The sequence below is a fragment of the Anguilla rostrata genome, chromosome 8 (assembly GCF_018555375.3).
Source record: "Anguilla rostrata isolate EN2019 chromosome 8, ASM1855537v3, whole genome shotgun sequence".
In the NCBI taxonomy this organism is placed as follows: Eukaryota; Metazoa; Chordata; class Actinopteri; order Anguilliformes; family Anguillidae; genus Anguilla; species Anguilla rostrata.
This window is the reverse complement of record NC_057940.1, coordinates 22,805,185-22,832,196: the sequence shown is the minus strand read 5'-3', so window position 1 is coordinate 22,832,196 and position 27,012 is coordinate 22,805,185. Positions and strand designations below refer to the sequence as shown.

General features: G+C 37.7%; 1 protein-coding gene across 9 annotated transcripts in view; it reads left to right on the top strand.

The window, feature by feature from the left end:
* The window catches only part of dtna (dystrobrevin, alpha), an 86,016-nt gene that overhangs the window by 34,438 nt on the left and 24,566 nt on the right, over positions 1-27,012 (top strand). For 5 of the 9 annotated variants that reach the window (XM_064347069.1, XM_064347076.1, XM_064347075.1 and 2 more), the window contains 12 exons: positions 1,939-2,006; positions 2,918-2,998; positions 3,908-4,121; positions 4,316-4,401; positions 5,273-5,427; positions 6,621-6,726; positions 9,142-9,308; positions 10,535-10,659; positions 14,601-14,684; positions 16,082-16,168; positions 19,185-19,265; positions 24,612-24,704. In XM_064347069.1, coding sequence (XP_064203139.1) covers positions 1,939-2,006; positions 2,918-2,998; positions 3,908-4,121; positions 4,316-4,401; positions 5,273-5,427; positions 6,621-6,726; positions 9,142-9,308; positions 10,535-10,659; positions 14,601-14,684; positions 16,082-16,168; positions 19,185-19,265; positions 24,612-24,704 — 1,347 coding nt within the window. Of the gene's footprint in view, positions 1-1,938; positions 2,007-2,917; positions 2,999-3,907; positions 4,122-4,315; positions 4,402-5,272; positions 5,428-6,620; positions 6,727-9,141; positions 9,309-10,534; positions 10,660-13,505; positions 13,847-14,600; positions 14,685-16,081; positions 16,169-19,184; positions 19,266-24,611; positions 24,705-27,012 lie in introns of those variants that run through there. The other 4 variants (XM_064347073.1, XM_064347071.1, XM_064347070.1 and 1 more) reach the window with 3 other exon arrangements.

Below are 27,012 nucleotides of genomic sequence, written 5' to 3'. Positions count from 1 at the left end.
CCATTGACTTTTAACATAATGTAAAAGTAAAACTTGCAAGGCAAAGCTAATTTGGCTTCTAAGAACTTTTCAGAGTGATCTTTCATTGTGCTCCTCAGCTTCTGAGTAGAAGTAGTTTACTTTTGTGCAGGCGTTTTGCCTGAACACAAACAAGGCTTTTTTGTTGAAGTAACTTTACCATTACAATAGCTTACAAACAATATAAAGAATGTCATACTCAAAAACAAAAGGAAACTGGAAATGCAGTAGATGCGTATCAGCAAAATAGTGGCAGTTGTGCTTCCCAGAAAATTTTAAATTTAGGACGAAAAAGTGACACTGCACTCAAAAAAGGCTTGTATGGACTGGACTTTTTTCCAGTCTGCCCATCATGTTATAGTTTTGGCACAATTTGGCCTTTGTTAGAATGGCATGTTGGGATGAAGGTCAAACTGCCAAACTGTGCCAAAACAGTACCATTTTCATGACCTCAATACAATTTTTTTTAAATTCGTTTTAAACGCCCCCCTTTTCCTCCCCAATTTGGACCCTCCAGTCATGTATATATCAGCATTCATTGCTGCAAATTCGACCTGTTGCAATATCAATTTGGGAGGGCGCAGACAAGCATGTTGTCCTCCTAAGCATGTGAAGTTGCTACCAATTCTTATTATAGCGCAGTTCAGAAGTCAGGCTCACACAGCCATGAGTCAGAGTAAAGCACTTCATGTGCGGCTAAACAAGCGTGCTTGCTGGTACTTGAATGATCAGTGGTGCCGCTGGTGAGCAATGCGACGCTGTAATCCCAACGGACTGTAACCCTCCCATTCCTGGGCAATGCTTGAGCCAATTGTGTATCACTATGTGGGGCCACGATTGGCGCTTGCGCAGTTCTGATTCGAAAGTAAAAGAAAAAAGAAAAAATGTCTGTAATGAAAGCAGAACATGGGGCCCGTCCATGCACTAGAGCAGTACCCTAACAAGATGGAAAACCCAGCAGCCCAATACAAAGAATTTTAAGTTGCGCTGCAGCCCTTATAATGTCTGCTAGTTACATTATGTTGTAAAACAAACCTTTTCAATGTAAAAAGAAAAACAAAACTCCAAAGTTACTCAATGGTACAAAGTATATATTCTGTATAAATGATTATATGCATTCTTAAAAATTAGTTATGCTCTTATGTGTGTCAAAGAATTACAGAGAAAATGAAAAGCTACCAACCAAGAAAAGCTCTAGCAGGATACATGGATCAGATTGTGAGTTCAGAGCAAGCTGGAGATTATTTTTACTGTTTCCTACTGTAAAAGACCCAGTTTCAGGTAACATTGAAAGGGGGCAGTCAAGGCTGTAGTGGAGGGTAAATGGACATAAGCGCCTATTTTCCATTTAAGATTAACCATTCATATTGTTGCAGGTTTCCTCAAAGTTACAGTCAGCATTTAGTAAACTCAATGCAAAAGATACAGCTATAAAAAAAACTAGGGAGGCAAGCCTGCTCTACCACAGATATCATATATGTCACAGATCTATTTTCACTATCAATCAACTCTCATCAAAGTTTTCAGCTTCTACAGCATCATTGAACTATATCTACAGTTTGGCATTGCTATATGAAAATATCTGATGTAATTTACAATCATACAAATCATAATTTTAAAAGATAATTGGCAAGGGGTTACAGTGGTATTGCTGTAGTTATTAAAATATGTTTTTAATTTTTTTTTTCATATTTCTGATTTATTAATGGATACCTATTAATAATGTCAGTTTTTTAATGGAGATTAAATTGGTCAAAAGCAGGCATTTCCAAGGTCTGCATTATGAAAATACAGATATATGAAAGCCAGTGGATTTTATTTTTTGATTAATAGTTACTTTTTAAACTAATCTAAATATAAACTCCCAAAACTGAGACCTATTGTTTGTTAATGAGATCTCTTCTGTCTCTTCCACTACAGAATGATTGAAGGTAGTGGGAGAGGTGGGGATACCATGGCAGAGAGAAGACAACTGTTTGCAGAGATGCGTGAGTACTGAACGACATCTTTGTTTTAAGTTTATATATTTTGCCATGATTCCACTACACAAGACAAAATGGCATAAATCAAAACACAACATGCCACCTCATAACATATTCTGAATTGACACAGAACATACAACACACGTAATGATGTATACACATACAAAAATGGGGCCTGGCGATATGTATGGTGCAGTCTATTGGGCAGCTGAGTCTCAAACCATTTGTGAGTACCCCTGTTTGTTAGGGGGTTCAACGCCTGTATCTGTTACTCTGTCTGCTTTTTACCTGCCTGAATGAAGCAAAAAAATATGAAAGAGGGTAGATTGTCCTGCTCACCTTAAAAAAATAATGATAATGGTGCCTACCCAAATAAGGCAAATTAGCTTATTTTAATAAAAAATAATTTAACATTTGAACAACCCCTACATAATTATGTAATATATTGTGGAGCCTAGTATTTGGTTCTAGTGGAGGAATAAAGGCATTCAACGGCAGTTGTGGACTCATTTATTAAATGATACAGGTGTTTGGTTTAAACAGATGTATTGGTTAGCCAGTGCTCTCCCACCACAATGTATAGTAAGATTAATGCAGTGATTTTGCTTATTGATCAAATGCCCAGTTGTAGGGAAAAAGTTCTTGTTAATGTGGGGGTCTTACCAGGACAGCTCACTCTGTGTTGCAGGACACCAGTTGACTGTGTCACTCATAATGATGGATAGATTTAGCATTGAAGTATGTGCCCACTTAAACCACCCTGTATGTGGTCTGTCACAAGGATATCCTCCTGCTGGCTCCACTCTGTCTATCACCAGCAAGCAGACTGCTTTTATAGCACACTCATATGTGTCCTTGTTTACTGTATTTTCCTTAAAGATGTTTGTTAATCCTCTTGTGATTTCAATTTTTCACAGGGGCTCAAGACTTGGATCGTATTAGATTATCAACCTACAGAACAGCTTGCAAACTCAGATTTGTTCAGAAGAAATGCAATTGTGAGTATAAGGCATTCATTGGTTAATGGCAGATTCACGCCTTCTGTGTCATAAATAGCATCTGCATGAGTTACCAGCGTGAGAACCAAAAACTGTTACCATTACCAGTAACACAAACAAAGTGTCTAGGAAGAACCTGATGCTGAAATATACCAAGTATTTTTTAGTGGGCTGACCAATTTGAAATAAAAAAGAAATTAACACGACTCTGTACACAAGCTTAGCTCAGTTATATCTTGCATTGATATTTGTTTGCATAGTGTTAACCCTCAAAATCTCACCATTTGCAAAGTGATGCATTCATTTATTGTATAGCCAAACAACCCTTCCTGTTAATTTAGAAAATGGAAGTAAAAGTCAGGGAAACAGAAGAGCACAAAGTCTCTGGGGTTGCTGTGTTACGTGATAAACCAACTCCACCAGCCAATCAGATTATATCAAGCTTATGCCATAAAAGTTTACTGTATTGTCTGTAATTCTCAGATATGTATCTGTGAAGTTGGTGTGAGGTGGTATTGTTAAGGTGACCAGACATCCCAATTAAAGCCTCATTTATAAGCCTTATTCTAATAAACATATAAATCACATCTAAAAAACCAATGTGAACAGAAAAGGGTAGTCTGTGTGTCCTATAAACCAAACAAAACATAAGCAGAGAGAGCATGTTCTAATTGAGCAGATGTGTGAAATGCTGGATGAAGATACACATTTCTAATAATTTAAGATTGTCGACCATGTATTAGCTGGCATTTGAGCGTCTTTGTAATCTTTCAAGTCATACAGCTGACAAGACTTTGTCTGATTTGTTTGCTTTATTCTGATAGTTTTCCCTCTATTCTCTCCATGTTTAGCTACGTCAGTCAAAACAAAAATAATGATTTGTGCTATTTTTCATGCTGTCCTGTACAGTGCATCTGGTGGACATCTGGAATGTCATTGAGGCTTTTCGGGAAAATGGTCTAAACACCATGGACCTCAACACTGAGTTTTCCATGACTCGTCTGGAAGCAATACTGTCCACTATTTTTTATCAGCTGAACAAGCGTATGCCCACCACCCACCAGATCAACGTGGAGCAGTCAATCAGCCTTCTGCTTAACTTCCTACTGGCAGCATATGATCCGTAAGTCCTCCCCGTTACCATCACCCAGCCAAGTCCCATTTGCTTGCTAAATTCCTCATATCTGTTCATTAAAGCTGGAAAAACCAGCAGGGCAGCATTTCATCAGCTGGCCCCCAGCGTGCAGCTCTCTGAGCCCTTGTGCTGTGAGGACACAGACTGTTTCTGTCTTGTGATTTTGCTGTGTTCTCTTGCAGGGAAGGCCATGGTAAAATCTCAGTCTTTGTTGTGAAGATGGCCCTGGCAACAATCTGTGGGGGAAAGATTTTAGACAAATTAAGATGTAAGTTGTAGTATTAGTAGTTTCTTTGGTAACGAACAGGCACAAACTGTACAGTTTTACTTTATTAATGGAAGCCATGCATAGACCTGAGTGTGTGAGTACCTACCTGGTACAGTGTCATTAACAGCAAGCATGAGATTTTAAAAATTAATCCAGAACAGATTTTCACCAAATTACTAATGACAGATCCGGACGGATAATTATAATGGGGAATCGGTATAACTGTAACTGTTTTTGGATTTTTCTCATTTACTCAGAAAATATTCAGCCTATCAATATGAAATTGTACTTTAGACAGCTTTGACATATCAGTAGCTGTTACCAGTTTCAATTACATTCATAAATCGAGTCGGACACAACCTTGTGTGTGCTTATTATAAATGCATGTGACCAGGTGGCTGTTTCTTTTCTATTATTCACTTGGAGCATCCATTCCAGAAGATGATGCTATGTCAATGCAGCAAGCAAATTAGCTGAACACATTTAACATCCAATACTTTGACAAGTACAATTAATTTCTTTGACAAATATAAAATACCATTTAAAAGGCCTGCATATTTTCAAAATTTTTTTTAATTTTTTAATAGTGAATCAGAGCCACAGGTTTATCAGAAGGATGGTACCTTCTACAGCACAGTGCTCCCTATCCCTGTGCCCGGGCATTGGATTTATATTTGGTCCAGGGGGAAGAGTGCCCCCTGCTGGCATACCAACACCTCTTCCAGCAGTAAATAGGTTTTCCTGGAGGTCTCCCAACCAAGCCAGTGCCTACTTAGATTCTGCAATTTCCATTTATTGGAAAGGTACATGGTGTAATAGTTGCTAGCCCTTTTTACTTTGACTAAGTAATATTTTTGCTTTGTTCTACCAGATATTTTTTCACAGATATCAGACTCTAGTGGCATAATGATTTACTCCAAATTTGATCAGTTCTTGCGGGAAGTTCTGAAACTGCCAACAACCGTTTTTGAGGGCCCTTCCTTTGGTTACACTGAACAAGTCACAAGGTCTTGCTTTGCCCAGCAGGTGAGTTCTATACAAAAACTACTATCTGTATAATTATTTATTGAATTGTTATGTGTTTAGCGGTTATAGCACTGTTGCCTCACTGCAAGAAGATATAAGTTTGAATCCTAACTGAGTGCCTTTCTGTGTGGAGTTTGCATGCTCTCCCCGTGCCCTTGTGGGTTTCGGCCTGGTTCTCCGGTTTATTCCTAGGCTAATTGGAGACTCTAAATTGCCTGTAGGTATCAATGTGTGTGTGCCCTGCGATGGATTGGCAACCTGTCCAGGGCGCACTCCTGCCCTTTGTTCACTGCAGGGATAGGGGTTTATAAAATGGATGGATGGATATGTACTACACAATTCCCCTACTGTGTATATGCTATAGCCACTCATTTAACTTTAATTGTCAGTGCATTTTATCAAAAACTTTTTCAGCTTTCCATATCAATAGCTTAGCCAGTAAGCCAGGCCAGTATACTGTATAGCCTGCATGTGTGTGTGAGAGAGAGGTGTGCGGTAGTGAAGCGTGGGGTCCCATTATTAACCCGAATTACACCAAATGGGAAAAACACCCAACATAATCCCTGCATGTGGAATTTAAAAATTACAAAGAAAAACTCCAAACAATGCATGCGGGGCAGAATTAGGCTTTTATCCATTAATTATCAGCATACAAAAACGCACAAAATTCTGAACTCATTTACAGTAAAACTAAGTCATCCAAATTCACTCCACCATAAAGCCCTGCTATGCATGTTCACATCTTAATTGATGTTATTTGTTTCTTTTCAACACTATGTGAATATGTTTATTATTATTACTATTATTGTTATTATTATTATTAGCATAATTATTATTATAGTGTTGTGGTCATACTTGTTACATGTTATGTGGTTTCCATGTTTCTGGAAATTTGAGAGAGAGGAGAGAGAGAGAGAGAGAGAGTGTGCCTACTAACTGATTACACACCCCATTTGTAACATACAGTGCAGCTCTGTACAATTACACTCTGTCACACTTAATTTGATTTTCTACTTTTTATTTTGTGGCTTTCTGTCAAGAGAACAGTTATAAGAGCCAGACTGTGAAAGCACTCCTGCCTAACAAAGAAAAGAATAAAATGCTGGCTCTTTTTAGCTTTCAGGCATGTTTAAGTTACTGTACACTGTTTGTCTAACTATGGTCTTTCTCCATCCTCCAATTGAAATGGACAGAAGAAGGTCTCCCTCAATACCTTCCTGGACACGCTCATGTCTGATCCTCCCCCTCAGTGTCTGGTCTGGTTGCCACTAATGCACCGACTAGCCAACGTAGAGAATGGTGAGCCACTGTTAGTTGTTCAGGCAATTTCTGAACAGTTTCTTTACTGGAAAAAATGTTTACATTTAATGTATTTGTGAGCCATTATTAGTTTTAATTTATTTATTAGTCTCAGAATGTTGAATAATATTTCAGTCTTTGATTGATGATTATTGGTAGTAGTAGTATATACGTATTTATTACAACAAATCTATTGTATCCACATACTTTGGCCTTGTGTTTATCGCTGCTCCCTTTTTATGATGTACAGTATCATTGAATATATTAAACCTTTGTATTTGATATTTAAATAGTACAGTAATAGCTAGAGTAATAGTTTGCATTTCAGTTATGCTTGCAGTTACTTCATTGCTTTCAGTGACCATTTGTATTTGCATTTTCTAATTAACTGGACTGGCCATTATTGTGAAATTCATGAATACCGCTCTGGAATGGTAGTCATTACAGGATTCATTTTTTGTGCGTTATATTGTACAATTGTAATTTAATATGGATAAGCTGCTTTTATGAGAAGATTTGGAATGCCACCCACTCACCCCCGAGTCACTGACACGTAAATTCATTAGACGTTGCTGGTAAATTAATCCCATCAGTTACTCAGACCGACATTACCTACATCGTCCAGTCAGAACCACAAACCAGACCTGTACAAATAATTTGAAAACCGGACATTCCAGTGAAAAAAAAACAAACATCTGGCAATCCTAGCTGGATAGCTAAAGGTAATGTTACTTATAGGTCAAACAGAAAACAAGCCAGCTCCTCATTTCTTTTCATCCTCTTGGTGAACTTCACCAAGCAAAAGCAGTTCCAGGGTTAACTCTGCATTGAACGAGCCCTGGCGGTTTGTCTTTTTGCTTCACTGTATCTGAGCCATGGCTAGTTAGCTAGCAACAAAGCACAAATCTGATCCCAGGCTCTGTAGCCACTCCCTCCCCTCCCAACACAGAAATGTGCATCATGCACAGAAATGCCCTGAACACATTTTAGAATAACAAATGCAGGTAAAGGTAAAGATTTGGCAAAAGTGCTTAAAGGCCGGGATTGTTAGTGCATCATAGATGTGCCTTAGCATGGTAATTTTATTATATTATCAAGGTAAATCGTGCATAGTAATATATATGCCTTTAATATATGAGTACAGATCCATTGAAACTATCAATTATTTTGAATTCTCGGCCAAAATCCAATTTGTTCTTTCACCAGCACATTCATTGTAGTTTATGGTAGCTCTTTCAAATCTGTTGCCAAATAATAGACAAAAGAAGTAAACAATCTTGCAGTAGTTCACACCAAGTCAAGGATGTTTTTCTGATACCAAGTTTTTTTTCCTGTCTCGACTTTGTCTGACTGATACAACTTCCACACACTTATGCTGGGTGTCCTAAAATGAGCAGCATACTCTCAGTAATATTAGCTGCATGACTTCTCATTTTTGCACCTGAACTCAACCATTAGCATTTGGCCAATACATTCTGTTAGAACATAACTGACAGAGTTGGTACAGTTAGAACTGTAGCTTTTCAGCTGCATTTTTAGAACCACTTTATCTAACTGAAGCAGGTTTGTTTGCTACAGGCTCTAAATGGCAGGCCTCCGCTACTTTCTGCACTATAAAGTATTCACTTTACCTGCTGATCTGCTGAGTGACTGCAGTCAGATGTAAGATTGTCCGTGTGGTTATTGAGGATCCAGGGTGTGATGTCACCTTCTGTAGAGGACGTTCTGCCGCACAAACACAAAGCATATTTCTCCCACTAGTCACATCACTGCAATTTCAATTGTTAATCACTATGCTCAGATTATATCCCACAAGTAGCAATTTCAGTTAAATTGATGCTGAGAGCCAAAGAGAGAGAAAGACAAAAAGAGAAGGCAGTCCAGAAGATCTCTCGTATCCCCTGTCACTGTAGGTTGTTTTTCTGAGTTTCCAATGCTCAAATCCTACCCGTTTTTTTCTGCAACATCTGCATATTTTCTTTTGGGTGAGAAAGAAATATAAGATCATTCAGCCGAGAACATCAACAGTACATTAAAAAGACTTATCACTTCTCCGTCAGTAGTGTTCAACAGAACAATACTACTGGAACACAGACTGGATTGTAGGGAGGAATTATGACTGCATTATCTCCTCCCCCATGCAATCAGTCTCACTATGAATCACTTTAAACGCTGCCTCTGTTCAGAATGATGAGATACAGGGGATATACTATATTCAGCCTGTAGATGAATGCTAAACCGGTAGGAGAGGTTCACCGAAAGACTGTTAAATACATCCCCAGCTATCAGGAGTAATCCAAAACATCAGCAAAATGTTCTGTCAGAGCAGCCTAGTGTAGAGATCCAAGCCAGTAAGATTCCTATTTCCTGGCATATAACCAGGACTTTGATGTTGTGATCTCTTCCCTCCCCCAGTCTTTCACCCGGTCGAGTGCTCCCACTGCCACACTGAGAGCATGATGGGATTTCGCTATCGCTGCCAGCAGTGTCATAATTACCAGCTTTGTCAGGACTGTTTCTGGAGGGGACATGCCAGTGGTTCCCATAGCAACCAGCACCAAATGAAGGAGTACACATCATGGGTAAGGAGGAGGGGACTCTGACTGCATTAAACCAGTTTGTACCCAACAATCCTTTTCTCTGTCATGCAACATACTGATACAGTGTCCTTTGTTTAAAAATAAGTTGTGCATGTTTTGTTCTGATGGAGAGAAGACTTAAAGGAAATTTAAGACTAAAAGTCAGTGATCAATAGGGCTCAATGGGAGCAGAGACTGGTTCATCAATAAAAGCCAACCTGGTCACTCACAGGATCCTTAGGGGGTATTCAAAAGTAGAAAATCTGACTCCTGCAATGATGTGAGCCTATAGCCTACTTTTCCTTCTTGGTAACTTCAAGTGTAACTGACAATTTACATGTTAATAAATTAGATCATTGCAAGATACAAGCACCAAAGCCCTGCTGTAAAAGTTGCAGGTGATTCCAGGTGATTTTGAGGTGGTTAAAAGTCTCTTTGGGTTTAAAATATAATTTCACCAATTAATTTCATAAAATATGTTTGTCCCTGGGATAGAGATTAGGACAGATGACATAAATTATTCAGCTGTGGTCCACGGCTTTCATCATTCTGCTTTTTAAAAATTCTGCATCTTTCAGATGCTAATGCAGTGTGTCATCTCCAATATTCCTGTTGCGCTGTGGTCATTATGTTTCAGTTCTATTTCTAGTATGGTTGCTGTGTCTACTTCCCACTGCTGAGACCTTTTTTTCTTCATAGTATGGGCTGCATCCTTGAGCTGTTATCACAATTGTGAACTATACTAAAATGAAAACGAAGTGTCTACCCTCACACAGCCTGGATCTTCGTTATTGATGTGTTAATGTTGAAAAGCCCGTACCAGTCACTGTGGGTGAAGTGAATAACTGCACAGGACATCTTTACAACAGCTTAGGTGTCAGAGAGAATTATGGTCTCGGTCTGTAGTGCAGGGAAATGGCTTTTTCTCTCCAGACAAGAAATTCTGAATTCAATCAAAAGAAGCTAAATTCTTAAAATAGTGCATGAAAAGAATAGCATTTCATACTCTGTGAGAGTCTGATGTGAATGCGAACGGTAAATTATTTCATAAAATCTATACTATAGATTCTTGTCTGTTAGAGTGTGACAAGCATAAATTGTATGAAATTCTAAGCTTTTAAAGAATATCAAACATGTGTTGGCCTTTCATCTAATGAAATATAGTGAAAACCCTTTCAAATCATATATTTCCTTTTTCATTCGCTGCTCACTTTGTTTTTTCCCCCCAGAAATCTCCTGCTAAGAAATTAACTAATGCTCTGAGCAAGTCCCTCAGCTGTGCTTCCAGTCGTGAACCTTTGCATCCCATGTTCCCAGACCAGCCTGAGAAACCGTTAAACCTGGCTCATATTGTGTAAGTACAATGAACATGCACTCCTCTTAAAACACTGGGGTGTTATAATGTGGCCCAAGTTTTTTTTTCAGTGGATTGTTCCATGTTGGGTTATAGATTTTACCTCAATGGAAATGAACTATTTTTGGAGCTTAGTTCTCATAAATTGACAGTTTATAGTGCAATAATAAATGCTTCTTATTTTGGTTTGGTTTTTCTAACCAAATAAAATAAATATTTGTTTAAAAAATAATTCCCCATTTTCCTTCATGTCCAAATTCAGACCTGTTTCATTGCTATTCTGTCAGTTTTATGTTGGTCCACTACCTACCACGGTGATTATAGTCGTATGTGCAATCACTGAGAGCCTGTTTAATTGTTCTCAAACAAAACCAAGAAGCCAGAATCGTTATTCCATGAAAATTCTTATACATTTTCACAAAGCAGTTTTCTAAATTTTTAGTCTTTGCCCCTGAATCTATTTCACTTCACCAGGGCAGCTCTCACCTCCTCTTCATTTCATTTCTGTAATAACCAAATGTTTATTCTTGGTACATATTGAAATATGTGCAACATGTGAACTAAAAGCAAGCTCTCCTACTCTGCCTCACGTCCTACAGACAGACACATGACACAGAGCTTTTTCAGAGACGCACAGATCTCATTTGTAACCCCAATAGCCTGAGTGATAAACAGCTAAATACGATAAAAATAAAGAAATTAGATAATATAATTTCTAAATAAGAGATGCTCTATTTCTATCATTGTCCACAGACTGCATGGCAACAGCCCCCAGGTAGGTTTGAATTACACCATGTTGAACAAATGGACTCTGGACCCTTCTGCTTCCAGAATTATGAACCAGTCTCTCTTTTATACTTTGTTTTCAAAACTCTGGAATGTGCAGCTTCTAACCAACTCTCTTACTTCCTATTCCAAAACCTTCTTGACCCCTTCTAAGTCTGATTTTTTGGTTAGTCACTCTTCTCAGACCATCCTTCTCACTATCACTGAAGCACTGCAATTGCTTAGAACATCTTCCTTTTCTTCTGCTCTATTCTTACAAGACATTTCTCCAGCTTTAGAGACTATCTACCACATACTCCTCCTCTCCATCCTGGCTCTTCTTTGGGTACCAGGCAGTGCTCTTACTGAAGTGGATTGAATTCTACAGTATATCTCTGAAATGGCCTTTAGGTTTTCCTGCGATGTTGGCATGTCTTGTGCCCAGGACCTTCTTACAGGTGTTGTTCAAGGCTCGGCGTCCTCTTTTTTCCATTTATGCGCAATTGCTTGTGTCTGTGTTGTGTCACAGTTTTTCGTACTATTTTAATGGTGACGATACTCAGATTTTCCGCTCTTATCTGACACTCAGGTCTCACCATGCATCACAACTTGCATGAAGGACATCTCGTGCTGGATAGCAGACCATTGTCTGAAGTTCAATCTGGCCAAGACTCTGATGCTCTATATTCCCTCTAATTCCTCACCACTGCAAGACCTTTCCTTTAACCTAGATGCTACCGGAGAGTTCACTCAGAGCTCTTGCACTGCAAGCAGCAAGATCCAGGATGATCAGGTCTTCTCTCTGTGTAGTAGCAATGAGTCAGGTGTCCAGATTATTTCTATAAAACATAAGAAGAATTCTTTCCTTATCATTAGCTGTACACAGCTCCTCGTCTAGGCTCTGCTACTTTTATACCTGCACTATTACAATTTCATTCTCAATGCCCTCCCTACATTTTCCACTAAACCCCTACAGCTAACACAGATCAGACCTACAAGTTTTTTCGACAACCTTCCCAGTTATGCTCATGTCACACCTCTCATCATCTCACTTCACTAGCTATCTGCTATAGCTTGCAAAAAGTTTAAAAACTTTCAGGACAGTGAATCGGACTGCTCCACCATACTTACAATTAATCTTCAAACCCTACACCCCAGATCTCTCCATTCTGCAACCTTGTGCCAACTCGCTCTCTCCTCCCTGCATGATCACTCCTTCCAGTCACATTTTCTGTCTGTGCTTTTATTTACGATTTTATTTATTTTGGCTCTTGGTTACCAAAGTTAACTTGGACTTTAGTGATGGGTTGGTAGCCTGTTGTCAGTAGACTACTGATTAACCAAGCAATTTGATTTGTTAAACTCAGACCCTATCTTTGTAAATATATTTAACTCAACTTTAGGCTACATGGTGACATGTGACATCAACTGATACAGCCGTTTGGATCAAAAAGACATTAGATGAGTCTTGTGATAGATTTTCACCAATAAAAGTAGGCCACAAAAAACATAAATGTAATACAAAAAATAGCTTAAAGACTGTTTGTATCCTATAACGTGGAATTGTATTGAATTGCCGTACTTTGTGTTAACTTTTAAAGCTATTAAGACTGTTAGATGTACCCCGCGCCACGTTATTTTTTACCCCACCCATGGGCTTAAATGTAACAAATTAACTCTCGGTAGTTTAAGTCAGATTGCTGGTGAATGGTATTTCCCAGAAACTTCATTGTGGTTTGTAATCATGGCCAAGGGTTGTAGATTGTTTATGTTAAAAAATGATTAATCTATCTCTAGTAATATTTTCTGAATTGAGCCAAATACAGAAACTGTTATTTCACCACTCTCCCCTACAGTGGATTATCTGGTGATTGAAACTCTTTAAAAAACCAAAAAACCAGTGCTGAACTTGACAGTTTACCAAGTGAACAGATCATCCAAATGATCTAAACAGGCATGATGTCTGCTAAATTGTCAAGTGTAGTTTTGTTGTTGCGATCCATGTTATGTTTACATTTGCAAATTAAACAATGATGACTTCTTGGTGGCATTTCCTGCTAAAGCTTTATTCCCTGATGTAGCAAAGCAACAGTGTCCTGGAGTCCCACAGGATGATACATAGTTACCCATCGTGGGAGGGAGGGTTCAATTGCCAGGAATTCCCCCACCTCCTTCGTTCAAGCACATGCAAAAGACTCCTGGATTGCTCAAGACATTTTGGAGTTGTGTTTATTTTTACCTCTACATGTATAAGAAATGAAAGTAATGTTTCAGTACACACGTCTGTTCTGATGAAGATTGATTGGGCTGTTCTTTGGCTTTGGTTCTTTGTGTGGTAATTTTAAGATGTCCTTGTGGGATTCCTTCACTGTAACCAACATTTGTTATTGTTTCTTTACGCGCTACACAATAGAGATACTTGGTAAGTGTGTTTATTTTATAGATTACTATTGATCTGTCTATTGTTGTAACTTGTTGTAGTTTATAATTAAATACAGTTGCATACTCATTTTCAACAGCGTAAGCGGCATTTCTTCATTTAATTTACACTGTGTTCGTTTTGTCTTGAGCACTATAAAGTGTTGTAATATATGTGTGTTTTAGTTCATAAATAAAAATTTTTATATTTTGCCTTATAAAATCCTAACAGCATTTAATATTGCATCATATTGGTGATACGTACAAACTGGATAATATTATAACTGACATAGCATATTACCACAACGCTAGTTTCTAATAATGCATTTTAGTCCTAACACCAAATTTTTTGTTCAGTAATTGTGAACTAACTGCCTTTTATATTAGCACTGATTTTGAAACTATTTTGAATCCATTATGGTAGAAGTTTGCAAAATATTAATAAATTTATTTAATCATAGCATTTGGCTATTACTGCTACCTAGAATCTCTGATTAATCCAAGTGAGTCCTGCTTTATTGCATTATTGTTTTATCCATATTCCATTAAACTTCATAAATTTAATCTGACATCTTATTATAGACTACATGATTTCCAGTACAGCATGTCCCCAAAGCAGAACTACTGAATATCTCACTAGCAACCTGCAGTGAAGATTGTTGGCCAAAATATTAAACAAGTAGCAATCTGCAGTGAAGATTTTTGGGCGTATTATTAAACTAAAGATGTTTAAGCAAGTATGTCTATCTTCACCGTAGGCCTCCCCGACCCGTGAACAGCATGAATGAGTCCCTGTTCTCCCACTCAGTACCCTCCTCAGGAAGCCCTTTCGCAAACAAGAGGTGAGCAATTGTTTTATAACAAGACTGCAAAGCCCTGAGTGGGGGTGAATGCAGTCTGGTCAGGAAGCATTCGTCTCTGTGTATTAAAAAGGTGAACAGGTACTCATAATTGCCGCTGGCCTGGTGGACCATGAAGCACTCCCATGACTAAAGAGGAATAGTCTGTGAAAGTCTTTCATTATATTAATTCTGTAATGATAACATTTATGTGGAGGCAGTAGGGATGTTGTGTTGTTTGGTAGTGAAGAAAAAAGAAAGAAAAGGGGACATTTTGCATGTACTTGATAATGTTACTTTTTCCCTTTCCAAAACATAATGGACAGATTTGGTTAATGTATGTGAAATCAGAAATTAAAAATGATATGGGTCAAGTATACTGCAAAATACATTGGTGTATCTATATACGTAGATATACACAATATGCATTGATTTAAATATATTGCTTTTTCCTTTAATATGTGGAATTTTAAGTATATTGGAAAAACTCATGCAGCATATGCATAAACTTTCAAATGAAATAGCATAGGAATCCCTGATATAAAAAAACAACAGAATATTTCTTATACTTAAAATTTCATACAATTTAACATACAGTTACATCTATGTACTGTATGTCTTTCCATTAAGTTTTCTTGTTGGAGAGCTCTTGTAGCCATATTTTTATTTTGCTATGATGATTAAGGGCAGTATAAAGTGGAGAACAGTATGGCAGTACGATGTTAAGATTAACCCTTTCAGGTGTGAGATCACAAATATGTGATTAGAATGTTCTTAACTGAACATTCCAATGCTTATGTAAAACTCACTACTGGTAAGTGAAAGCGATGGAGTTCTTGAACACTGACTTAGAATTTTGAAAAAAAAAAACATTCTAGAAAACCTACTCCTCAAAGGGTTGTGGTCAAACTAGTATGGAAGTATAATGTGGAGATTACGGGCATAACAGTATTGCAGTATAATGTGGAGATTGCAGGCAGAACTGCATGGCAGTATAATGTGAACAGTATCGCTGTGTTATATGGTCTTTAGGGCAGAAAAGTATAGCAATGCCAGCATGGCATCACAGCTAGGTGACTAAGATGACTGAATGATATCCGATGGTTATGCTGAAAGTACAAAATAATTTAAGTGTCTGGTCTGGTGTTTGCTTTTATATGGTGAATGACTCAATTGAGAGTGACTGCAGACATAAGAAATGCAGAACTGGACAGCTTTTTATTGGTTTATTGTGGCTGGTTTGGATTTAAAATGTGTTCATGAAGATGAATACTATTAACCTGAAAGTGTTTTTGTAGCCAACTTTTCAACTGCTTATCCTTAGCAATAATGTGTCTGTAGAACACTGATTCCACTGGGGTGCATGTCCTGACCGTGACCTTACTGCTTGAATTGTGCAGGTGCCATCTGTCTGATTCTGAGAAATGTGATGGCGATGAGCATGTTCTAATAAACCTGTTTGTAAGTCAGCTTAACGGAGCTCCACGGTCAGTATGTCAGATTTTCAGATTCTGTAGCTCAGTAGTGGACTCACTAAATCCTACTAGCTCTAGATGCTCTGTCAAATAACTCTCCAGCTTTATAACATAGGTGGCCTGCATTGAGTAATTGTGTGATATATTGAATTGTCATGTGATTTGCATTTCGCAGTCATGTGACATCTGAGGAACATTTTTTCTAGTTTGCTACTTACCTGTTTGTCCTAATATAGACTAATCTTTTTAGAGTTAATAATACTAAATTAACCCACTGTGTGTCTAATGGGGGCAACTGGAAACTGTTGATCATTTACTTTTGTAAGTCATTTTTGATATGCGCATCTGCTAAATTAATGAAATCATGTCTCTAACATGATGGAAATGCCGATCCTGGGGGCCTTATACGTCATCCATCTTCAAATGCAAATACTCGCATAACTTTAAATCTCTTCAGTTACAGTCCTCCTAGGTATTTCACGAAGTAGGATTACCAATTTAGCTGGATAACTGCACTGAGCAAAACCTGGAACAGCTTTTTACTTCAGTCTATGTTCCAGATTTGGGTGCGTTCCAGGATTTTCTCAGTGCAGTTATCCAGCTAACTCAGTAATTTTGCTTTGTGAAACAGGGCCCTGTTCAATAATAATAATACAAATTATTATTATTACTATTATTATAAAACCTAAAATATTGAAGTGACTTTTCACAAATTATATGATTTATGGATGGGTGATGTGAAAGACACGTGGATTGGTGTCTATAGGATCTAACCCGGGTTGTCAAACTCCAGTCCTGCAGGGCTGCAGTGTCTGCTGGTTTTTGGTGTGTTTCACCAAATTAAGTGACTAATTGAAGTAATTGATTTGCAACAAAAAAAAACTGATGTTTGACACCCCTGGTGGAAACTGTCTTTGGTCAGAGCTTTCTTTTGGGTTAAAATGCTTGTTCTGGACAAGCGGCACATGTAACAATGCTACATAATATTGGTAAGACTGGAAACTGTTATTCAGGTTCTTTGACATTAAACTTGGGAGGAAAAAACTGCAGTTAGTATGAAAAGTAGTACTGTATTCAAAGGTATAGTATCTACTGTCCTGGTGTGTCCATCAATTTGCGCATGTCCTCATAGCTTCAAAACTCACAATGGCAAACTGTTTTTTTTTTCCCATGACCTGTTGAAATACGGTGATCTCTAGGACGCAGCTTGAGGCACAAATTACTGTTCTTTTTGTCACAGCTTGGCAATCAATATGTCACTCAAAATTTATAAGCATCAGACAATAATTCTGTACTGTCTGTACTTAATTATTTCATCAGAAGGTCCTCAGGCTATTGACAAGAATTTTATTTCTAATACATATTTTTTTAAGTTAGATGGTTTGTGCCATTATGAAACATGAGCAACAGGGATATTTCTGGATACAATGAAGTACAAGAAAATGAACTGGCTTCTGTAAGAGATCCTATGAGAGAGGAATATATGCACTAAGTGGATTTACAAAATCAGTCATTTTCAAGTGTGAAGTTTGTGCCCTTTTAAATAAAAAAAGATCACTTTTTTTACCAAAATATGTTAAAGAAAATTGGCATTCATTTAGGCTATAGGGACTACTGTTTTTAACCTCCTATAGGCCTATTGGATATATGTTTAAAACAACATGTTTTAACACATTTGCTGTGGCAAAAAGTTATATACTGACTAATGGCTAAATTTAGCTTCACCCCCTAGAACACAGGGGTAATTCTTTATAATGCTATTTCCACTGTGAGCAAGAAGGGGAAAAAACATTTTAAAAGGCCAAAGTTGTGCTCAGCATATGCACAAGTGAGCGCTTTTGTCAGGCAACAGTTGTCCTTGTCCTGCCAAGGCCGCATGGTCAAATGTCTGCCATAGTTCTCTTGGTTACTGCTGCATTGGTGACTCACCAGATTGGCAAGACCAGCCTGGGAATCCAGTTTCCTAATCTATGAACAAAACTTGTTGGGATATTAGAGGTCCAAAAAATGTACTGGGCTGGCTCCAAGGAATTTGCCCTTCCTTTCATAGGAAGGGAAAAATCTCCTTCCACCTCAGTTACCCTAGAAGGAGTGCCTCTCCATTTTCTCCTGCTCTGAATCTGGGAGGGAATGTCTCCAATCACAGCAGTAATGAGGCTTCTCTGACTGAAGCAGATTGTTTAAATGATGATATTTGATTTGGAATTTGTCACATGGAAGCATTGGCAAGGATATTCTTAATTAGTTCTTTTTTATTTTAATTTTATTTGACTTTTAATTTAACATTTATTTAACATAAGATAATACCAGTGACAGTTCCATATATCAGTTAAAATATAAAATACTGTTGCTCTACATGGTATTGCTGCCTGTAGAAATACCAACTTTCCCCGCTGGCAACTTTGCCAGCTGGCAAGGATTTTGTCTAATGTTTTTATTTGACTTATAAATTCCCTTTAACATGATATAAAAGCAGTGACAATTCCATATATCAATTTAAAAATAGAATCATATAGCTTATGGCTGTATGATTCTATGGTTCTACAAGGTTGCTGCCTGCAGAACCACCAGCTTTCCTTGCTCACTTAAATGAATGGTCAGCTGGCCTGACATGTTTCACACGTATCTGTGAACATGTGCATAAGCATGTGCGTTGGCTCTAGACCAATTCAGTGCAAATGCAACGTGTGGATCATTTGTGTCACATGATCATTTTTACTAACCACAACAGCCCTCTGGATCTGTGTAGACAGACACGTTCACTGGTCGCACAAGTTCTGTATCAATCACGGTGTGTTTTAGTTCTGTGATGCCATTGGCACCCTCTATCTCTCTTTTAATTTTATTCAACCTTGTGATATAATGTATGCTTTAAGTCTAGAGATGTTCTCAATTCTCTGCTGTTTGAATAATTTGTATATTCTGTTATACTGTTATATAACTTTTTTCACCCCAGTCTTTCCTTTCAATTTAAATATGTATGTTCTTTGCCCTCTTCTCTGCTGTGTTGCTGTATTGTTGTAAAAAGCTTGCCTAACACCAAGAATAATGAAGTTGAGCAGAGCAAAGACTTGGCTAGGGCTGCTCCGTCTCTTTTGAAAGGGAAGGGGTAAGTCACACGAAGGTGATGTGTGTGAGTGTGGCTTTGCACGTGTTGAAGGCAGTATACCGCCTGCTGATGTGTACTGTCTAAGAGAGGCTGTGCTCTCATGCTGAGTTACTCATTATACCTAGAATTGTTTTTTGTTTTTTTTGCTTTAACTCTCAACTCTAATACTCAAGCTATGTGACAGGTAGACAGATAATGCATGTATTTAATATTAACAAAGATCAACATTATTCGTTAGTGAGAAATTGACAACCTTTTCATTTTAGCGATTAATTCAAATAGCCCCATCCCTTGTTACTTACTGCATTATTTATTGTGTTATATTTTATTGACCTATTCTATGGAATATATAATTTTGTCTTCCCACATGCAGTATGGTTGCTTCTGCTTTTTTATTTATTATGTTCACACTAAACAATATAATATATGTTTTACATTGCTTCTGATTTAAGTCAAATTCCCTTCAACTCTTTTCCTTCTAAATATCTGCTTGTGAACTGAGACATTTTTGACATTATCAATCAAAACCAGCACTGGGGAAACCAGATGGAAATGACCAGAGATAGGTTTGGGACCTGACTGAGCAAAACAGTCACATGGAAGCGCATATCACAACTGTTGTAAAGCACAGGGATGGTTATAGCCAAGCGTATTTCATGAGCAGTCATTGTGACTAATGGTCTCACTGTATTTGACAGTGTAAGGTTCTGCTTCAGTGCCATGTTTGAAATCCGTGTGGCTTCCAATGAAGGAATTACGTTTGATATATTGCCTATCAGGCAATAAATGAAGTGTAAAGTATTTCCTATTTGCTTGGTAGAATTTAATTAAAGGAAATCAGCATTCAAGCAACCTCAAAATAATAATTAAAAAAACAGTATTTACCAGTAATACAATAATGTAATTGTTCAAGGGTATTGCATTTGTAACCAAAGCAATTATTGCTGCATTGATTGAAACAATAATCAAAATTTTAAAAAATCAAATATCAAAATTACAATGGTTAATTCACAGGTATGGTGCTCTCTCTGGAGGACAATGTAAAATCGTAGGCCTAAAGAAAACTCGTCAAGTACAGGTGCACAATACCTTCATAAAACCATAATAAACGTTACTAGTTGTTTTCACAGCCTGTATACATAATAAAAATTGAAAAGTGGTCTTATTGTGTGTCAATTCAAAATTATATATTGATATAAAAAATTTACACAAATAGATTAAAACGTGTTGTTTACTACTACCAGTGTGGTTCATATTAACAACTACTGCCTTATAATAACATTTTGAGAAAAATATACCTGAAAATATAATCCTGAAACGAAAATACTGGTAATTGCTTTAGTAAATATTCAGAAAACATGCACCTGTATAAATTCATTTTATGAAATTTTAAAATATAAACTGTGAAGTCACTCTGCATAAGAACATTTCAGTGTAATTAACCTCCACAAATTATGTGATGGCTTTGAAAGATTCCCAAAGATATTTGCTTGACCACAGCTACCCTGACTGCACAATGATGTAAAGCCAACATAGGCGGTCTGTCACGCTCCCTCTGGGGGAGGTAGTCATGACATTGCGTGGAGGTAGTTTGCCCATTAGGAAGCTGTTGTGGCTAAGTTGCTTACTGTAAGACAGAATCCGATTTGTGTCAAAATTATCAAGCAAAACATTTCTGTTTGAGAAATAAATATTGCAAAGAAATATATTGATTTCAAGAGTTTGGAACAAAAAGGAAAAATTGGGCAAACTATCTGTCATCTTTGATACTTCGCACAGGGTTTTGTTTGATACTTTTGACACTAATTCGACTTAGCCTGTAGCCGAGCAGCAGTAAGAAAATAGATGCTACATCTTCCCAATGGACAAACTACCTGCACACTACGTCGCGATTACCTCCCACAGACAGAGAGCAACAGAGCACCTACGTCGGGCCTACTGTATGTCACGTTTCTGAGTGTGCTGTCTGGGTACTGTATCACTCTATATTGAGCGGAAAGACTGTGGAGACAGTAGTTGCTTTACCAAGAAGAAGAAACAGAAACATTTAGCACAATGTACTGTGATTAGTATTTCCAGGAAACCAAACCCAATGGCAATGATGATATCAGCATCTGGAAAGTCTGATATCTCTGGGATACAACATCTATTACGCTGCTACTGTATATTATTAGCAGAAAAGTGCATTACCATCAGAGCACCATTATCATTGCCATTATCATCTTTGTCATCTTCACAACATCAACCTTATCATCATCAATCACATTATGATCATCAGCTGCAAAAAGGGTGAAGCTCATGCAGAGACATGATACATGGGATCATATCTGTTTTCTTTGTAAAATTAGGTAATGATTTTGATAGTTTAATGAAGATCTAAATGAAGAGACGAGATATTGTAATGATCGGTTTAATTTTGTTGAGAAACTAAAGCTTGGATAAAATTGATATCCCAGTATGAATCTGATACAAAGCATAAATCCAGTTCAGGCTATCTAGACTACTCATCCAGTTTAGGCTATCTAGTATACTCATTTCTTTTAATAATTTTTGATTTTTGCGTAAGAAAGTAATTTTCAAGAAAAGTCTGCAGGGCAAATGAATACTTGGAAATTACTGACAGGACGAATGGTGAAAAATGCAGACAAGCTGGGCTCAAATTTTATGGCACAGACCAGAAAGTGGTCTCATAAAAAAGAACATGAAACATGCAATATGTGTTAAAAAGCGTGCTGCTGTGTGAAGGGTGGAATGCTTGCGCTACATTTCTTATGTTAAATGATCTTTTTTTGTTATGCTTAGTCAAAGGTACGAATATATTTTGGCAGTAACCCTATTATGCAACCAACAATGTCAGTCTTCACACGGTCAGTTTTCACACCTCGTTTAACAACTCTTCCCTACCCTCCCCCACTGTTTCTGAAGACATGTTCAGATAGTTAGAGAATGATGCAATGGCAAATTTTGGGAACATAAATACACACATGCAAAAATAATCTTCAACATAGACACGTATGCAAGGCATATACAACAGACAATATGTATTTCTGCATACACATACATATATAATTTTCTATGTGATAAATGCATTCATAATATGCACATAGATATGTGTGCTCTCACAGATACACTTTTTACTTTTTATGTTTCATATATCTATATATATGGCCAAAAGTGTGTAGACAACTGAACATCACACCCATCTGTGCTTGTTTAACATCTCATTCCAAAATCATGGACATTAATATGGATTTGTTCGCCCCCTTTGCTGCTATAACAGCTTCCACTCTTCTGTGAAGGCTTTTCACTGGATTTTGGAACATGGCTCCAGGAATTCACATCCATTCAGCCACAAGAGCATTAGTGAGGTCGAGCACTGATGTTGGGCAATAAGGCCTGGCACGCAGTCGGCTTTCCAATTCATCCCAAAGGTGTTTGAGGTCAGGGCCCTGTGCAGGCAGGCACACCAAGCAGCAAACCATTTCTTCATGGACTTTGCTTTGTGCACGGGGGCATTGTCATGCTGAAAGAGGAAAGGGCCTTCCCCAAACAAATGCCACAAAGTTGGAAGCCCACAATTCTCTAGAATGTCATTGGTATGCTGTAGCATTAAAATCCCCTTTCACTGGAGCTACTGTAAGGGGCCTGGCCCAAACCATGAAAACAGCCCCAGACCATTATTCCTCCTCCACCAAACTTTACTGTTGGCATTATGCATTCGGGTAGGTAGCGTACGCCTGGCATTCACCGTACATAGATTCGTCCGTCAGACTGCCTGATAGTGAAGCATGATTTATCACTCCAGAGAATGCGTATAATACAGTACATATACAGACGGGTGACAAATTAAAAGAAAAACCTGAATAAATGAGTGGAGAAACATAACAAATTCAGATGTTTCTATAGAGGTGTACTACATGATACAATTAAGCAATTAACATCCTATCATGCTCTGTGGCATGTATAAAAATGCTGATCAGGCCCAGTTGACCTTGATTTTGAATGATGATGGCAAGAGGAAAAGATCTAAGTGACTTTGAAAGAGGGTTCATTATTGGGGCATGGATGGCAGGAGATTCAGTCACACAGACTGCTCAACTCGGTCGTGTTTCAATAGGAACAGTGACTAAAGTGACATCTGCATTTAGATATATGGGAAAGACATCAGTAAATAAGGTCAGACATTGTGGTCTAAAGTGCCCATTCGATGACCGTGATGCTCATGGATTAGTGCAATATGCAAGGAAAAAGGAAAACAGTAGAGCAACTCTTTCTCTGGTGACTGAGAACGTCAATGCAGGACTGTGTCGGCAAGAACAGTCCGTCGACAACTAGAGAGGGATATTATAGTTTGGTTGCAGTGTATAAACCCCTCAGTACAAAGACAAATGTACATTTGAGAGTTTAGTCCACATTCAATAGTTTGAGTTATCACATTCACCTCTGTTTAACTAAACTGTTTAGCTATTGGATTACTAATGCAACAGTCGGTTAGTCCAGAGTATCTTGGTCATCAGGAATGAACAGTCCATAAAATTGGCACCAAACTGTTAATTGATATATTTCAGTAACTTTATTAATATCATGTATAATATGTTGCCCAGGGATTAACGAAAATGTGTCTTATATTTCAAATAAAATTTATAAGATATGAAACTGTTATTCATATTATTATTAGAGAAGCAACCGGAAAAATGTATTTAGCCATCACTGAAACTGTTAATACCAAGGCAGTGGAAGTGTTTGTGCATATGAATTACAGTTTCAACGGGGAATAGAAGGCTAACTTGAGGAAAAATAGGTGTGCTTGTAATGAACTTTGTAATGCTGAAATGTTCCCTCGATTCCATTTAAAAAATAGGAATACAATGGTAATTATGCACCAAAGATTTGATCATGCATATATCATGTATATATGCAAACAGGTAGTTCAAATGAAGCTCGCTTTGTGACTGAAGACTCCATTATAATTTCATTTTTCTTTCATCTAAGATTAGGTTAAAGAAAAAACAACTTCAATTTTTATCCACATTTGGCAATCTATGGATTATTTTACATACTAAGATTATTGCGTAATAAAATAAATTGCATTTTAATAATCCAAATTTATAATCATAACCAGGATAGGCTGAAGCAAAATCAAATAAATTTTCACACAATAATCGCTTAGCACTTGCTTATATATATATATATATATATATATATATATACTTGTATATATTGTAATGGCCGGTTTAGAGTGTGCAGTGGTTTAGTCCATTACTTTTTTTTTCTCATGGTGTAATTTCTCCATGCCACTCTCACTTGTCTATTTTTGTGTCTTTCTGAAACCCTACACTGTTCCAGGTTAAACTACAGCCTCGATGTTGCGGATAGACTTGCTGATGAACATGTGCTCATCGGGCTGTATGTCAATCTACTGCACAGCAACCCCACATGGTTAGTGTGGTTTCCCTTGAGGAAACAGTGCTCCAATGCAAGCGATCCACCGAGGCGGCTTGCCTTCGTTGCACTTATACTCTGTCTCTGTCCATAGTAGATCACAGCTGATCTCCCTGTCCATATCTTCAAGAATGTGTGCTTTTAAATTGTAGGTCTGTGTGTTGTGAAAGCAACAGAGCTTTTTTTGTATTTTGTGCAGTTCATTATAGGAGTATAGGAGCCTACGCAAACAACGGTTTAACTACAACATCTTTCTGTTCATACTATCAGTTGGGGCTGTTTAGGTTTACTTCTTTGGGTACATCAGCAGCAGTGAAGTTACTTATTACCTGTCAATGTTAAAATGTATTTTGTAGAAAATAGGGAAAAATCTTGAGGTGTGTCACTCTCATGGTAAGCAAGTTCTGTCAGCAAGACTTTAATATACATTTATATGCAAAATGTAAACATATATTAGAGACTATTTTTATTTTGGCTGTGTATTTCAGTGTGTTGGCTTTGAAATACAACAAAATGAATATGAGGCAAAAGTGCACACTGTCAGCTATATTTTTAGGTTATTTACATCCGTATTGAGTGATCCTTGTTGGAATAACAGCCCTTTTTATGCATAGTCCCCCATTTTTGGGGAGCAAATATAATTGGATAATTGGCTGCTCAACTGTTTCATGGCCAGCTGTTTGTCTTTGTGTAATTAGTTCAATCACAAAAAAGCTAACAAAAGGTCGAAGTGATTCTAGGTATGGAAGTTGCCTTTTGGAGTCGGTTGCTGTTGTCTCTCAACATGAGGACCAAATAAGTGTCAATACCAGTAAAGCAGGCCATCATGAGGCTGAAAAATTGAATTAATTGAAATTGAAAATAACACACTGGTGAGCTCAACTATAGCAAATGACCTGGTAAGACCATGGATGACCATTGTAGTAGATGACTGAAGAATACTTTCAATTATAGACCAGTTCACTGTAAAATGTAAACCCAAGAACAGAACAGGTTAGCGTTTGCTAAAAAGGACATTCAAATTCTTATTGAACAAAGTCTTATTGACAGAGTATTAACCTGTACCAAAATGATGGAAAGAGAAAACCGTGGAGAAAGAAACAAACTGAAATGTTCCAAAGCACCCCTTCCGTCTGTGAAACATGGTGGAGGTAGTGTTATGGCTTGGGCATGTATGGCTGTCAGTGGAGCTAGCTCACTCATCTTTATTGATGGTGTGACTGCTGATGACAGCAGCAAGGATGAATTCAGAAGTCTACAGAAACATCTTATCTCCTCAGGTCCTACCAAATGCCTGAAAACTCATTGGATCGCACTTTGCCTGGCAGCAGAACAATGCAAAACATACTGCCAAAGCAAACAAGGAGTTTTTCAAGGCCAGAAAGTAGAATGTGGGATAGGCTCCAGTACCTCCCACGACCCTGACCAGGAATAAGTGGGTATAGATAATATATGGATAGATATTCAGTTTTTTTTTGGCCTTGTAATGGAAACATTTCCTGTCTTTTAAAAGTAACCTCCAGTGCTTTACTGCTCAGATGCGGCCTTGCTTCAGGTGAGCTGTGAAAAGTCAGCATTAGCCTATCTATTTAGGTGGTGTTTTTTCAAATGCTTCGTCAAATTTGTTGCATTGTAAGATGCTATGCTAATGCTGCCTCTTGAAACACTGACATTGCAAATGTACTTCTGGTCATAGGGTTGCTTTTGGATTCCACTTTGTAAAAGTCCCACAGAGCAGACATTGTTGTGGATAGCAGTTCATTTTCATAAATTGTCCTTGGTGGCAAATGGATAGTGCTTGTGTATGGCAGTGACCATCCATCTAGACAGTTGGTGTAAGTGGAGTACAGGCAGAGTCAGAAAGTACGAAGAGGAAGCTTTGCTCCAGGTGAAAATAAATATGCATATTAACAGCTGTAACAGCTGTGTCAGATTCAGATGGGGCGAGTTGTAGCCGATACTGATACTTAAAATATGGTGGTATTGGAAGCCGATACCAGTCCATGGATTGGATCGGGACATCCCTGATAAAAAGATCCTACATGATCACCATATATACATGTACTGTGAATACCCTCAAATTAAAACTGACATTCTGCACTTTAACTTTATGTTCATAGTTTTTCTTTTCAGATCCAATGTGCTGGAGTAGAGCCATAACAACAAAAAAATTGTGTCACTGTCATAATTTCAATAATTGTGAGCGCCTCAACACCTTGCTTATAAAACACTGGTTGCTGTCAGAGATCTCAGATATGCAAGGACACCCCAACATGTAACTGTACAATAGCTTTAGTTAATGTTT